This window comes from Onychomys torridus, chromosome 13, assembly GCF_903995425.1.
Source record: "Onychomys torridus chromosome 13, mOncTor1.1, whole genome shotgun sequence".
NCBI classification, from domain to species: Eukaryota; Metazoa; Chordata; class Mammalia; order Rodentia; family Cricetidae; genus Onychomys; species Onychomys torridus.
This window is the reverse complement of record NC_050455.1, coordinates 67,153,625-67,169,810: the sequence shown is the minus strand read 5'-3', so window position 1 is coordinate 67,169,810 and position 16,186 is coordinate 67,153,625. Positions and strand designations below refer to the sequence as shown.

The following is a 16,186-nucleotide window of genomic DNA, read 5'->3' as shown; positions in this document are numbered from 1 at the left end:
AGCAGAAAGTAGTCAGTTACCCTCAACATTTGTCCACCGTTAGACTGATGGGCATATCTTGCCACGCTGGTCATTATTGTTGCTCACATTATTTAAAGATGGATAAAACTGTTCTTGGGTTTTTTACCCCTGGGCTCCCTAGATAGCACCTTCTTGTATTGTGCAAGCTAACCATCTGGAAGGAAGCTTCTTAGTAGGCACCTATTGGATTTCTCTATGTACTGTGATCAATAATGTGTAGTGTTTTCAGCAACACGGTACTACTATCAAGTTCCGGTGCATAACCAAGAGTAGTGGCAGTGTCCTGTTATTTGGTGTGGATGTGTCTCTGGGACACCTCTGACCAGCGACTCCAGGGATATACCACACCTGGCACTGGGCTTTTTATTTGCCAGTTTATGGCTTCTGGAGAATCACTATCCTCTGCATGGAATAACTCAAATTGAAATATTTACTATGAATATAATTAGAAAGCTTATAAACTATGAGGCTTCCATATGACTTTTTCAAATAGCTTCAGTATAAATTATCCCTTCCCCTATCCCCTCCTCTGCTAAGACTCTTTATTTAGGCTGTATAATTAAAAGCCCAATTGTATTTCTCTAACAATAGAATAAAATATATCCAGATTCATGTAGCCTAAAAAATGCTAAAACAAAAACAAAAACAAAAACACCAGAGCAGGAGATGCTTCTACAGTGTATTTCTTTTCTCTGTTTGCTAGGATATCATGCTCACCCCCGGCCACACTGAGTTTTGGAATACTTATTGTCTTGATTTACCACGGGCAGAGAGCCCTCGGCTCACAAGAGAAGAAAGCACTACTTGGAGTTAGAGAGCTGGCTCCATGATTAAGAGCACCTGCTGCTCTTGCATAGCACCTACATTTGCCTCCTAACACGCACAGGGTGCTTCAAAACCATCTACATAACTCCAGTTCCAGAGGACCAGACACTCTCTTCTGACCTCTATGAGCACCAGGCAAGCACATCTTGTGCATACACATACACACAGGCAAAACACTCACACACATACAATGAAATAAATAGGTCTCTTTTCAAAAGAAAAGAAAGCACTAGCAAGTAGATAAAACAGCATTCTTCATGCAGGTGTGAGCTCCCTCCCTTCTCTTGTATTGTCAGGTAGTTTCCAGTGAGGCTGTGGAGGAAAATCTTGAGTTCTGAACAGTAGGTTAACGGTGGAAGATGTATTATAATGCCTGCTATGAGTGAGGTACTAGGATGCTCCATAACTTCCTCTCCTATGGCTCCCCCATGACAAAAGACACCACTGCAAATTTCTGGGTGAGAGATCGAGAGGCTCATTCAGTTCATACTACATCTTACACACACACACACACACACACACACACACACACACACACACACACACCTTGCCCCACTGCATGCTTAAGTGTCTCTGTTATCCCATGACTCTCAGAAGTGTTGACACTAATCAATTGCTTAAGGAAAGACTAGTGGTCCTTGGTAGAAATGCAGAGTCTTCGCCCCACCCTAGGCTAGCAGCATCTGAATCCAAGTTTTAAGAGGATCCTGATGTGAATCCCAGAATTCCAAACAATGGGTGTGGAGAAGCACTGGTCTGTGGTCCTCCCTCTCCTCTGCTCTTTGCTCCTCTCTGGTCCCTCCCATAATTGAGGTAGAACAGAGGAGCAAACAGTGAACAGACCTTAAATATAAGTGGTCACTGGGGTCCTATGTGTTTCCAACTGTTGTCAGCAAAGCCCCAGTTTGTGCGGACAGGGGAAAGGACCACTCGGACTGGCTGTGACGGGGAGTGGGAGAGTGGGCAGTGCTGTACCAGGGAAGCACAACCCTCCATCTTTCTGGTGCCATCTCGACTGCCCTGCTTCATGCCCTTGGTGTCATCTGTCCTCTGCAGGGGCCAACGAAGAGCGGCTCCTGTCCCTCCGGAAGACGTCCTGACAGGTCTCGGGATGCAACTGCCCCTCCAGTGTCACACTGATGTTATTAATTTTTAAAACAAACTTCCTGATTGAGGTTCTGGCTGCCTCTAAATTGTCTCTACAATGAGACTGTGTACTAATTAACCCATAGAAACAATCAATGATGTACCTTTTTCAAGTTTCAGAGTGATTAGAATATGAAAATGAAGAACACAATGGTGCAGATGTTTGAAAGTCGCAGCAGACAGCAATTAGTGACAGGGGAACCAGCTGCTTATCTCTCCAGATAAAGCCTCTTAATAGGGAATTACACTGGAGGCGTCATTACCCAGATGGATCACACATGATTTACCGAGGAGGCGGGGCAGCGCTAACTTTGATTTGTGAGCCAGGTTCCTGTCGAGCTTGCATGCTTACCTTCAGAAAGGTGAACTGGTGGTGGCTGCGGTGGAGGTAGCCTTTACCTGGCCACCTATTAGCCTGAGTCAGAGCAGATGTACAGGAGCAAGACAGCCTGCGGAAGCCACAAGCACCTGTCTCCTAGAGTCAGGCTCTATTGTTTAGGGGTGAACTCATTCAGCTGCCCCCCTGTGTGTTGGGAAGAATGAGGACTAGGCAAATGGTGACCTCTGGAAAGAAAAGCTTCTGCTTTCCTGCTAAGAGACTCTGTGTGTGTGTGTGTGTGTGTGTGTGTGTGTGTGTGTGTGTGTGTGTGTGAGAGAGAGAGAGAGAGAGAGAGAGACAGACAGAGAGACAGAGAGACAGAGAGACAAAGAGAGACAGAGACAGAGAGAGACAGAGAGAGAAAGACAGAGAGGGAGAGAGAGAGAGACTGAGACATAGAGAGATAGAGAGGGAGAGAGAGATTGATAGAGGTGGAGAAATTCATCTTATTCGTCAAATATATCTTTGCTTGGGTCCTTTTATTAGGGTGTTTACTTTGTACTCATGTTAATGGGCCTTTGAGCTATTCTGGGCACTAAGAATTCTGAATAACACACTATGGTGTTTTATAAAAATCTATTTATAGATACTTGCTTTGGTCTCTCAGGTAAATAATTGGAGTGGAATTGCTAGGTCATGAGGCATATTTAGCCTTGACAGAAATTGCCAGAACATTTTCCAATTTTTTTCACTCGTTAATCCTATTCCCTCAAGCAGTGGATGAAAGTCTCAAGTATTTCACATCTTTGCCTATATTTGCTGTTAGTCCTTTTTATCTTAGCCATCCCAGGAAGCAAGGGGGCATCTGCTTGTGGCTTTGTCATTTCCCTGACTGCAAGTAATGTTGAGAACATAAGTATGAATTCACTGGTCATCCCTCCTAATTTCATTGCCCCAGATATTTCAATAAAAGTATTTTGCAGTTACTGAGCAAAACAGAACTGGTTGTTATGCCAGTTAGATCTTATATACAATCATTTCATTTTGCGTTGATGATTAGTTAGACATCCTTTTTTTTTTTTTTTTTTTTTTTTTTTAGTTTGCTACAAATTGCCTATTTTATTTATATGGCTGCTTTTACATTTTTCTGCACATCTTTGCTTTTCACTAATTTCTTTACAATATGCCTGGATATAGTTTCTGTTTATGTTTAGTTTGCCTCTGATTTGTTGACCTTCTTACCAACGTGAATTTGCATGTGCTGTTCCTTCTCTGTTCTCTATCTGATATTCTAAGTGTATTAGAGTATTAGATCTCTTTATGTTGTCTCGTGTATTGCTGAAATGCTGGGTTAAAGCACTGCTATTGTTCTTCTCCCCAGCTTTCAATTTAGATGATTTTTTTCTGTGTTCTTTTCATGCTCACTAGACATCTGTAGGGCTCTGGAAGCTGGTAGGCTCCTACTTGATGTTTTCTTTCTTTCTTTCTTTCTTTCTTTCTTTCTTTCTTTCTTTCTTTCTTTCTTTCTAGGCTCCTACTTGATGTTTTCTTTCTTTCTTTCTTCCTCTTTCTTCCTTCCTTCCTTCCTTCCTTCCTTCCTTCCTTCCTTCCTTCCTTCCTTCCTTTCTTTCTTTCTTTCTTTTGTTTTGTTTTTTGAGACAGGGTTTCTCTGTGTAACTTTGTGCCTTTTCTGGAACTCACTTGGTAGACCAGGCTGGCCTTGAACTCAGAGATCCGCCTGGTTCAGCCTCTCGAGTGCTGGGATTAAAGGCGTGCGCCACCACCTCCTGGCCACTTTCATACTATCTTTATTCAGATACAGAGTTGACACTTGCCTTTTCTAGTATTCTTGTGATTACTATGCTGAGGTTTCCCATCTGGTTATCAGTGACCATTCCTCCATTCCTTTAAATAGTTGAACATTTTCAGAATGGTTATTTTAATCTAGTTTTCTTTTCCTAATTGTGGGACATGTTTGCCCACCTCCTTGCTTATTTAATAGTATGTGTGTGTATATGTGCAGGTCCAGGTTGGAGGATAGAGGTGGTATCAAGTTCTAGCATCCTCTGCCATATCCTCTTGAGAGAATGTCTATCAGTGAGCCTAGAGCTAGTCTGGCAGCCAGTATGCCAGCAATCTTTTTGTCTCTGCTCATACAGTTCTGGAGTTAATGGTGAGCATGGTCATACCCATTGTTTTATGTGGGTGCTGGAGATTGGAATCTGGTCCCCATGATTGTGATTGCAAGTATTCTTACCCACTGAGTCACCATCCATGCCCCATTTAATAAAGTTATTATTGTGTCAAAGATATTGTATGCATCCTATATTATGTAGAGTCTACATGTTTTAAAGAGCTTTGACTTTTGTTCTTGTAGACAAATCAGGATCCTGTTTACATCCTTCTTAGACTTTCTTAAGGAGAAATTAGAGTTAGTGCAATTGTAAAGAGCATACCATTTTGAAGATATAAATGGAAAATATGAGCATTTCCTTAAAGCTTCCTACCAGCTGGTAAGAAATTCAGCATTGCCCCATATTGTGTCACCTCAGGACTTCACAGTCAACTTCAACTCATCATTGCATTTTGAGTTCTTTCTTCAAGTGTGCTTTAAAGTTTGTCTAGAGACCTAAGATGAAACCTAGTAAGGTTTCTAGAATTCCTCTCTACAAAGTTCCCTCCCGGGTGCCTAAGCCCCCCAACTTCTCTTCCCTTAAAGTCTAAGCTTTGTTTTCTCTGCCTATTGAATGCCAGCCCTGGACTCCACCTTCCTCTCCCAACCTGAAAAATTTCTCCTGCTCAGAAACCTGGGCACACCTTGAGGCCTTGTGTTGCCCCTCCCTGCAATCATAGCCTGTGTTGTCTGGTATTGCCTGCAGGGGATGAGTTGTTTTGTGTATTTTGTTCAGTTTTATATTTGTCTTTGTGGAAATATTGTAGACAGTACCTGTTATTTCATCGTGGCTGAAATCAAGACAGTGATAACTTTCAATTCTACAGAAAGGTAATGTACTCAAAGCAGCCCATGATCAGAGCCTGTGCCTGTGTGTGAGCTCTTACCACCTCCAGGGAAAGGAATGCATTAGTATATCATTCACTGCACCCAAACAGCAAAGGATGGTTCTTATGGGAATCATACTGTGTTGACTTCCCAGGGTAACCCACAGGACACAAGAGGATGACAGGTCCAATTTATATACTTAAGGGAGCACTGAATAGAAACAATGCCTTTAAGGAGACCTGCAAAATGACACCACCAGTTGACATGCCAAAGCAGATCAGGGAAATCGCACAAGATACAACCACTAGGTGAAGACAGGCAATTAATGGCTGCTGAGAGAGGAAGAATCAGTCCTCCAGGGACAAGCCCCTGAATGCTTATCCAATCCTGATTAGTCATCTTTACACACATGTATATATGAACTCAACAGGTGCACATGTGTGTGTGTGTGTGTGTGTGTGTGTGTGTGTGTGTGTGTGTGTCTGTCTGTCTGTCTGTCGCTGTTCACCCTCCTCTGTGGCCCCAGAGGTTTAAAATATCATCATATCATCTCCAATTCCCATTATTTCTGATCTTTTATGATAGTGTCCTTCTGGACTTTGATTGTTGAGCTCAGTCAGCAGGACAAATTGCTCTGAAGTCACACACACACAAAGGCATGCACGTAATGTTTGCAATGATAATTAAAAAAAGAGGTCATGAATTTGGAAAGGAGTGGGGAGGGGCACAGGAGGAGTTGGTAGGGGGAGAGGGGGAGTAGAAATGATATAAATATAGTAGGCATATAGGAAATTCTCCACAAAATTAAAAAAAATCCATATATCAAAAGAGTAGTTCTTTAAATATCCTGTGTTCCATGGAATCAGAGAATCCTGAACCTGTGACTCAAGCAGGGTACTCAGTGACATTCAACTACATCTACCATTAGCAAGTGCAGGAAGGTGTTTTGTAGCAAGCTCTATGGAGCCAGCCAGCTTGATAGCTTTTGTATTCATGAAGCTCAAAGGCTTTTCTTGGGGGCTGGAGGAGTGGCTGCTGCGTGTGTATCTTGCCAGAGTCACTGGCTTCAGTTCAAAAATGTTTGGGGAAAATTCTAGGATTTTGTGAAACACATTTGAAAACCATTGGCATAGGATTCTCCTGGAAATATTAAAGTCTCTCTGGTGCCTAAGTCAGGCCCTGGCTTTGATATAATCCAGGCTTCTGAACTCTCTGCTCACTGGGGTCACCTGAAAGCTTTGAAGGAAGTGCTGGTGATTGGGGCCCACCACTAGAATATGGGCCTAGTAGCTCTGGGTAGATCTTAGGTATGTGGTTTTAAAGAAGGTTTCCTTTGTGATTGTAGCTAAAGTTGGACCCTCTTCATCTAAGCTGGCAGTTTGTGGTTCCATTCTTTGTCTCCTCACTCAGCTCTTGCTCAAGTTTAGGCACTTGCTTCTAGCCCCAGAAATAGAAAGCCAGGGCTCCCCAGAGCTCTAATGATTAGCCTGGATAAAAATCCCAGGGTGGGAGGTCTCAAACACCTGCATGCTCTCCCTTCTGGGATGGTAATACTTTCTTCCTCCTCTAATAGTGGCTGTTCTGCCCCTCTCCCTCCCCCTCCTTCTCCCTACATCGGAAACAGTGTTAGGGTTTCTTACCATGTAAATTGCAGAGTTCGTGGAGCAAAACAGGAATGTTCAATGTTGCCAAATTGCATATCCTAACAGGCCTATGGTGGTTTGCTCTGCATATTTACCACTAAAAAGTGCTGCGAATGTCATGGTAACCACAGATGAGCCCATGTTAAAACATGAGATCAGTGGGGTTTAAATCTGTGCATCAACATTACCTGGGGATCCTGGTAAAATCCACATTCCTTCCTCCCAACTGAAGAGACAGTGAATTAGTGAGTCTGCAATGGGCCAAGGAATCTGGATTCATAACTACTACCTAAAGTGCTTCTGATACAGTGACCCAGCCCCACATCTGGAGAAGCAGCAAGTGCCAAGTTCAGAGATAAAGATCCCCAGTGGCTTCATATTTCCCTGTGCTTGTAAATCAACATATCTCACAGACAGTAAATTCTTATTATAGGTGTCATCAGTAAGAAGCAAGGACCAAGGCAACCCCAAAGAGTAGTTTATCTCTAGGAATGCTTCTTTAATTTTTTTTGAAGAGTTATTTTTTTCTCTCATTTGATTCAATATATTTGTTCCTTGGGGAAAAAAAGAAAGGGAAAAGCTTAGCTTTAGGTAATCATGACATAAGGCTCAGATACTAATTTTCCATTGTTTAAGAATCTTTAAGTATTTTTATTTAAAAGAAAAAACCATAAACTGCTTTTTCAAAAGAATCTTGACTTGTGCAGAGTTTAAAGGCGTGTGTTTTATATAAAAGATCTGGGGGAGGGAAGAGGTACTTTCCTTTTTCCTTTTGCAGTACATGTCGTCCAGTTCTGTATGGGTAGAGTAAAGGCTCCGTTCTCGGGGACAGACGTAGTGCAGCTAGTGTGTCCACGGCATGTCATGGCAGACAGATGAGGAACTGGGACTTCATGAATGCACTCCACATAACCATCAGAAGAACTGTCGGAGGCCTTCTCAGGCCTTTTAGAAAGTACTCTTTCTTGGTCCACCCTGCCTCTCTGCTCCGTGTCTGCAGCCCCAGGGAATGAAGTGTTTAAAGAACCCTTGCCTTTCCCACTATTCCTGATCCTTTACCATCCTTCCCCTTTGTCCATCCTAGCCTTTGATTATTGAACCCACCTGGAAAGGTCAACTGTCTCTGACATGGTGACAACAGTGGGCCAGGCTGCAGTCTAGGAGAACACTAGCCCGTGAGCTTCAGCTGGTTCCTGGCTACAGGGAGACAGGCCCAAACATCCCTGCCACCCTGAAGCCACCTTCCTTTTTCCTGCAGACCCTCGTCCGCAGTAGAGCTGACTGGAAACAATCAACAACGCATAGGAAAGAAGTAACAGCATGAATTTCATTAATCGAGGAGGGCTTACCTTACCAGCAATTGAGGCCAGACTTTAAGGGGAAGGGGTATTTTTATTCTTGTTTGGTCAACACCTCATGTATTTCAGCACTCCAGTTTCATTGTGAGCCATTATCAAATGAAAGATGAATGGGGTATTGTCTCGTGTGTGGCTATATATTTTGCCATTGTAATAGGAACCTCAGCTAACTGGTATTTTTTTGTCCTTGTTTTTATTTAAGTGTGAATTGCTGTGTGTATGCCACCAGTGCTCACGAAGGTCAGAAGGAGCTAGAGTTAGAGGCAGCTTGTAAGCCACCAGATCCAGCAAGCATGCTTAACTATTGAGCCATCCTTCCAGTACCTCTTTGCTTTATTTATTAATTTGCAACACATCCATAAACAAATTTGTGTAATTTGTAGTATCCTCTGAGCATTATTCAATACATAAAAGGATGGGAAATTTGTTTGTCTGTTTGTTTGCTTGCTTTCACCTAAAGATATTTACAGTCTTAGAAAAAGAGATAGTGTATATGGATTAAATACCACATGGCATTGTAAGACTGTGATAGATGTTTTTATAGAAGTCAATGGAACAGGCAAAAGAGAGAGTATGGGGAATTGGGTGTAACCATGTTTGAGGAGGTAACTATGGTTGCAAGCAATATGTTGCAATGCATAGCACATTAATCTCATCATTGACAAAATGAAATATCCATAATAAAATGCACATTCTATCATTCAGTAAATGTTTATTGAGGGCCTGCTGTGTGCGGATGCATTGTGATAGGCACCTTGTTGATATGTAATAAGCTAGAAAAGGAAGTGGGCATGTAATTCAATTATCATACAAATCAAACATGCAAAAATTAGCTACAGGTAGTGCAACAAAGGTGAAATGCATGTTTCTTGAAAGCTTAAAAATCATATTTCTGTAAGGTTGAGAGACATTTCTAGAGCTAAAAGCATATAGCATGAAGAAAACGATAATTATGGACTCTGCTGGAGGTTTGGGATCAGATGTTGGAGCTGAGAACAAGTGGAGAGTGTCTGGGACCAAGTTTCCAGCCATCACTTCATCCCGAAACCCCATCCATGGGTGGACTCTAATGTCCAGAGCTGGAGCCATGGTAGAGCTAGGGCTTTGGAGTAGGCAGGTCCCCATAAATCCTGTTGTACACAGGCTGAAAGCAGTAATATTCCTATCTTATTTTGCTTTACTCCCAGAAATGCCATAGCACCCTAAAGGAGTAGAAAACATAGCCTTCTTGAGCCCCCCTTCAGCCTGTGGTGTAGTGACAGGCCACAACAGAAATGGTGAAGTAGCAAACCCCTGATTCATAAAAGATAAGTAAGCGACATTTAATATTTTATCCTCCATTTTAAATTCATGCATTTGTATAGAAACTGGGATATAGCTAATGTCTACAGCAAGTGGCAGAGTTAATTCTGAATATATTGATGGTGATATTACAAACTATAAGATGACAATTTTTTTTTCTGGATGTATATTGGCTTGACTTGGAGAGACTATCACACTCAGAAAACTAGGTAGTGTGGTCCTACCAACATAAAAAAGATTTCACCAAATCGTGGTGATAGACTCTTCTGCCAGAGATTCCGGGAGTTAGTGTGAAGCAAAGGCTGTTGAATTAAGACATGGACTTTTACTTATAAAACTTCGGCCACCCATGTCTTGACTCTTCAGGGAACCATCAGGATGGTTTTGACTAGAACATTCAGTTCTATAGTATCAATGACAAACAGAATTAAAGCAATAGAAGGTACATAGGTAAGATCAGAGATGATCAACTGATAAATAATAGATAATAAAGGAGGCTGATGTATATATATCGGACTGTTAATATTACAGGATGAAATGGCCAAATTTTCTACACCAATCACCATATTTTTCCTAGAGTGAATGTTATAAGAAGTTTTCTTCAAATTACTAATATTTTCTCTTCTGAAACAAATCAGAAGCTAACCTATCCTGTAAGTTTACCACTATGTGCACAAATTAAGCTTTGAATGAATTTGCAGGATTATGTCCTTGCATGACTACCATGGCTTTAAACTCTCTGGAATAGTGAGAGCACTTCTAAATAAAGTGGTGTCAGTATTTCCAATGTCACTTAGCCCTTCCATTCCTTCTGTGACTTTGTAAACTCCAACAGTGATTTGCCATTCTTGGGAGTCAGTCCTGGGAAAAGTATTGAAGACTTTCACTGTTTCTGTAGGGGAAACACAGATGCCAGAGTACAGGAAAGGTGATTTTGACTGATCACAGTTTGTTCCTGGTACATTTGTTCATAAAACTCAAGCTTCCTCTGGAGACTTTCCTCAAAGAGTTGGAACTGTTCAACATGGCTCACAGATCCTGCCACATGCTAGCCCTCAAACCCAGGGGCATGGCCGTCGACAAAGATGGGGATAGTTCCTGCATGTTTCTCTTCTTGTTTGTCTTATACATGTCCTGCACATGTGCTGATTTTCACTTGCTGAACTCAGTGGGGCTTGCATACAAAGAGACTGAGCTCTGTGGTGTGCAGTCCACACTAAAGGAAGCAGGGAATCAGAAGCGGGGATACTATGCTTCTAAGGAGAGACTGGGACAAGTAAGGGGCAGCCTGAATTAGGCAAAGGAGCACACGTGGGGGACGGGGGGTCATGCTATTGCTGACTCTGCTGCCTTGGGCAGGGTTCTCCACTCCTTAAGGGCCAGCTTCCTCTACATAAGAGTCAAGCTCAGAAGCTTGGTCCTATTCTGTCTTCTCTCTGTAGAGTTCTTGGACTGCTTTAAATCAAGTTCTTTAGAGGGGAAAGACAGCAAATAAAGCATCCTTGTTAACATCCAAATCCTGTATCTTTAGAACTATAATTGATAAAAGCGCTCTCTCTCTCTCTCTCTCTCTCTCTCTCTCTCTCTCTCTCTCTTTCTCTCTCTCTCATTCTGAAGTTTGGGAAAATGTTAGCATAACCACTTATTTGAAATCTAAAATAATTAAGCTTTTAGACAATAAACTTTAAGGAGTTCCAACACGCTCATGTTTGTTTTCTCTTCCTCTTCACTCTACCCACTTGCAGGCTTACGAGAGGCCCCAGAAACACTCAACACTTCATTATGACTCAGGCCTCTCACAGGGCTTCACCAGTGACACCTTAAAACCAAAGCACCAGCAAAAAAACAGCAGCCAGAACCACATGGACTGGTCCACCAACTCTGACAGTGGGCCCACCACTCAGAATTGCTTCATCAGTCCAGAGTCTGGCAGAGACATTGCAAGCACCAGCAAGATCCCAGCTCTTGAACCCGTGGCTTCCTTTGCAAAGGCCCAGAGCAAGAAAGGCAATACAGGGAGTCCCTGGAGTCAGTTGTCCAGCAGCAGCAAAGATCTTCTCTTGGGAAATGTGGTACCCTCCCCCAGCAACCACAGCTCCCCAGCGCCTACAAGCAACTCAGCTGAGGGCAACGGACTCCAGCCTTTGGGAGACCAAGATGGAGGAGGTACCAAGGAGCTCCCGGAACCAACCCCTGTAGGTAGCAAGAAGAAGACCAGTAAAAAAGATGTGATCGGTCAAAACATACCAAACTCAGATTTGGATTGGGTCAAAAGTGCCCAGAAAGCATTTGAAAACACAGAAGGGAAAAGAGAGGGTTACTCTGCAGATAATGCTCAAGAGGCATCACCAAGCAGGCAGAGTATCAGTTCTGTCAGTAATCCTGAAAATGATTCCAGTCATGTCCGGATTACTATCCCCATAAAGACACCTTCTCTGGATCCCACCAATCATAAGAGGAAAAAGAGGCAGTCCATTAAAGCTGTGGTGGAAAAAATCATCCCAGAGAAAGCACTAGCTTCCGGAATTGCTATGAGTAGTGAAGTAGTGAACAGGATACTTTCCAACTCAGAGGGAAACAAGAAAGAGCCTCGAGTCCCAAAGCTGGGGAAGGTGATTGAGAATGAGCCCCCCTCAGTTGGCCTTGAAACATGTGGGAATGCTGAGAAAACGGTCTCTGGAGGTGTGTCTAAGCAGAGGAAAACACCTGTGATCATGACATCACCAACACGCACAGAGCACTCTCCGTCAGGAAAGCTGCCTGACATCCAGCACCCCAAATTTGCTGCAAAAAGGAGGTGTAGCAAAGCAAAACCTCCAGCTATGCTTCGAGAGGCAGTCTTAGCTACAGCTGAGCAACTGGTGGTGGAGCCGCCGTCTGCTTACCCGATTACCCCATCCAGCCCTCTGTACACCAACACGGACAGTCTTACTGTGATCACACCGGTCAAGAAGAAGCGGGGACGACCAAAGAAGCAGCCTCTGCTCACAGTGGAGACAATTCATGAAGGTACCTCCACTAGCCCAGTTAGTCCCATCAGCAGAGAGTTTCCTGGCACCAAGAAACGAAAGAGGCGGCGCAATCTGGCTAAGCTGGCCCAGTTGGTGCCAGGAGAGGACAAACCTATGAGTGAGATGAAGTTTCACAAAAAGGTTGGAAAGCTTGGTGTGTTGGATAAGAAGACCATCAAAACGATCAATAAGATGAAGACCCTCAAGAGAAAAAATATTTTAAACCAGATTTTGTCCTGTTCCAGCAGCGTGGCCCTAAAGGCCAAAGCTCCCCCGGAGACCAGTCCTGGGGCAGCATCATCCATTGAAAGCAAACTAGGCAAGCAGATTAATGTCAGCAAGAGAGGAACCATCTACATTGGCAAGAAGAGGGGCAGGAAGCCAAGAACAGAGTTGCCACCCCCATCCGAAGAACCCAAAACAGCCATCAAGCACCCCAGGCCTGTTTCTAGCCAGCCGGATGTTCCAGCCGTGCCTTCCAACTTTCAGTCACTTGTGGCTTCTTCACCAGCAGCTATGCACCCCCTTTCAACACAGTTAGGTGGGTCCAATGGCAACCTGAGCCCCGCCAGCACTGAAACCAATTTTTCAGAATTGAAAACTATGCCAAACCTCCAGCCCATCAGTGCTCTTCCAACCAAAACCCAGAAGGGAATCCACAGCGGGACCTGGAAGCTGTCTCCACCAAGGCTGATGGCCAACTCTCCTTCACACCTTTGTGAGATTAGCTCACTGAAGGAGATAACTTTGTCCCCTGTGAGCGAGTCCCACAGTGAGGAGACCATCCCGAGCGACAGTGGCATTGGGACAGACAACAACAGCACTTCTGACCAAGCAGAGAAGAGTTCCGAATCCCGACGGAGGTACTCTTTTGACTTCTGTGCCCTGGACAACCCGGAGGCCATCCCCTCTGACACCAGCACAAAGAACAGGCACGGCCACCGGCAGAAGCATCTCATTGTGGACACGTTTCTGGCCCATGAAAGCCTCAAGAGGCCAAAGCACAAGAGGAAAAGGAAGAGCCTGCAGAACCGAGACGATCTCCAGTTTCTGGCTGAGCTGGAAGAGCTCATCACCAAATTTCAAGTGTTCAGGATCTCCCACCGGGGCTACACATTTTACCATGAGAACCCATACCCCAGCATCTTTAGGATCAACTTTGATCACTATTACCCGGTGCCATATATCCAGTATGACCCATTGCTCTATCTTCGTAGGACTTCAGATTTGAAGTCAAAGAAGAAGCGTGGTAGGCCTGCGAAAACCAATGACACCATGACAAAGGTGCCTTTTTTACAGGGGTTCAGCTACCCTATTCCCAGTGGAAGTTACTATGCACCCTATGGAATGCCTTACACATCAATGCCTATGATGAACCTTGGTTACTACGGTCAGTATCCCGCTCCTCTGTACCTATCGCACACACTTGGAGCAGCATCCCCATTCATGAGGCCCACAGTGCCACCACCTCAGTTCCACACAAGTTCCCATGTCAAGATGTCTGGGGCCACTAAACATAAAGCCAAGCATGGAGTACACTTGCAGGGAACTGTGGGCATGGGCCTCGGTGACATACAGCCATCCCTGAACCCTCCCAAGGTGGGCGGGGCCACTCTGTCCAGCAGTAGGCTCCACAAGAGGAAACACAAACACAAGCATAAGCACAAGGAAGACCGAATCCTAGGGACCCACGACAATCTGAGTGGTCTCTTTGCAGGCAAAGCAACAGGCTTCTCCAGCCACCTCCTGAGTGAGCGGCTGAGCAGTGCAGACAAAGAGCTCCCGTTGACGAGCGAGAAGACCAAGCGTAAGGAGAGACAGAAGCACCAGCATGGTGACACCGGCCACAAGGTTTCAAAGAACAACTTTGAGGTGGACACCCTGTCGACACTGTCACTTTCTGATGCCCAGCACTGGACACAGGCTAAGGACAAAGGGGACTTGAGCAGCGAGCCTGTGGACTCGTGTGCAAAAAGGTACTCTGGTGGGGACAGCGGCGGCGGCAGCACAAGATCTGAGAGTCTGGATGTGTTCAGTGAAATGAATCCTTCTGGTGACAAGTGGGACAGTGACGTCAGTGGGGGTAAGAGACGGAGCTTTGAAGGCTTTGGGACATACAGGGAAAAGGACATCCAAGCCTTCAAGATGAACCGCAAGGAGAGAAGTTCTTATGAGTCCTCCATGTCTCCAGGTAAGACCACATTTTTCTCTGGATTTGGGCTTCCCTGTCGTTTAAGTCCTGGCCTTTGCAGTATGAATGCCAACCACATTGAGCACATAATGTTCACTGTTTTACAAAAAAGGGGGAGCTAAATGCAAATAGGTCGCCTGTGGGCTTGAGTTTGCTTTATATTTCATATATTGTTTACATCGTTTCGGCTGTCTTTCTGATCCACTAAAGCCAATGCCTCGAAACAGAGATAGCCTCAGTAGGTCTCCAAGTGACAGACATACAATTGTACTTTTGTTCTTGTTTTGGTTTGGTTCAATTTTTCAAGACAGGGTTTCTCTGTGTAGCCCTGGCTGTCCTGGAACTCACTCTGTAGTCCAGGCTGGCCTAGAACTCAGAGATATACCTGTTTCTGCCTCCCAAATGCAGGATTAAAGGCATGCAGCATGACTGCCTGGCTTAAAATTGTACTTTTTACTAAAGGTTCTGTTTTTACCTCATTAGGTCCTGATTACATGATACAATTTAGTAGTTGAGGCTCTAACAGTCAGTCAACTACCAACAAAATCTTAGGAATGCCAAGGCTATAGGAATGACACTGAGTTGTGTGGCATGCTGTCAGTAGAAGTCACATATCTTAGGTGATAAATTTACCACAAAGTGATTGGAAGCTAATGATTAGAGAATCCTGAAGTCTAACCAATCACGAAGCCACAGTCTTAAACCATGTCATTGATTCTTAACCATGAGCATTGGACAAGCTGTCACAGTCAGGAGTCAGGACCCCAAAGTGAAGCCTTGACTGCATTCACAATCTTGCTTCCATGCACTAAAGGGAAGAGGCTTGGAGAAAGGTATTTTGTTCCTCCTCTACAGACAGAACCATATCCCTGGGATTTTTAGCACACCCACTAAATTGGGACTTTTACTTACTTAAACGAATATGTTCATTGCTACCAGAAAAATCTCACTCCTTGTCAGTTACTGGCAGAATTTCTTCGCTACTCTCCTGTCCACACAAATCCTTTCCTGCTATGGAGTTTTACAATTTGACAAACATATTTCTGTATCCCTGTCCATATAGTACATAAATGCTAAGACTCTTAGAGACACATAATCACTTGGAAAATATTAGATATGCTGCTAATAGGAATTGAAATGGGTTAAAAGAATATCCTGGGGACAATATTCTCTTGTCCGCAAATGGTGTAAAACACTCTGGCCAAACCCTGGTTTTAAAGGGCTCATTGGACACTGAAGATGTGAATATAATATTTTAATCTCTGTTTAGGTTGTGTGGTTCCCAATTGCCCTCTGTCTTCCTGGGGAATCCACACTTAGTGACTGTGAAAATGTTCTATTCAAAAGAAATGTAATGCTGGGTGGTGGT

At 43.9% G+C, this 16,186-nt stretch overlaps 1 protein-coding gene across 1 annotated transcript in view; it reads left to right on the top strand.

Annotated features, from left to right (window-relative positions):
• Setbp1 (SET binding protein 1) overlaps positions 1 to 16,186 on the top strand; it is a 193,004-nt gene that overhangs the window by 69,345 nt on the left and 107,473 nt on the right. Inside the window, exon 4 of the mRNA XM_036204498.1 lies at positions 11,361 to 14,817. Within this exon, the coding sequence (XP_036060391.1) occupies positions 11,361 to 14,817 (3,457 nt within the window). The remainder of the gene's footprint in view (positions 1 to 11,360; positions 14,818 to 16,186) is intronic.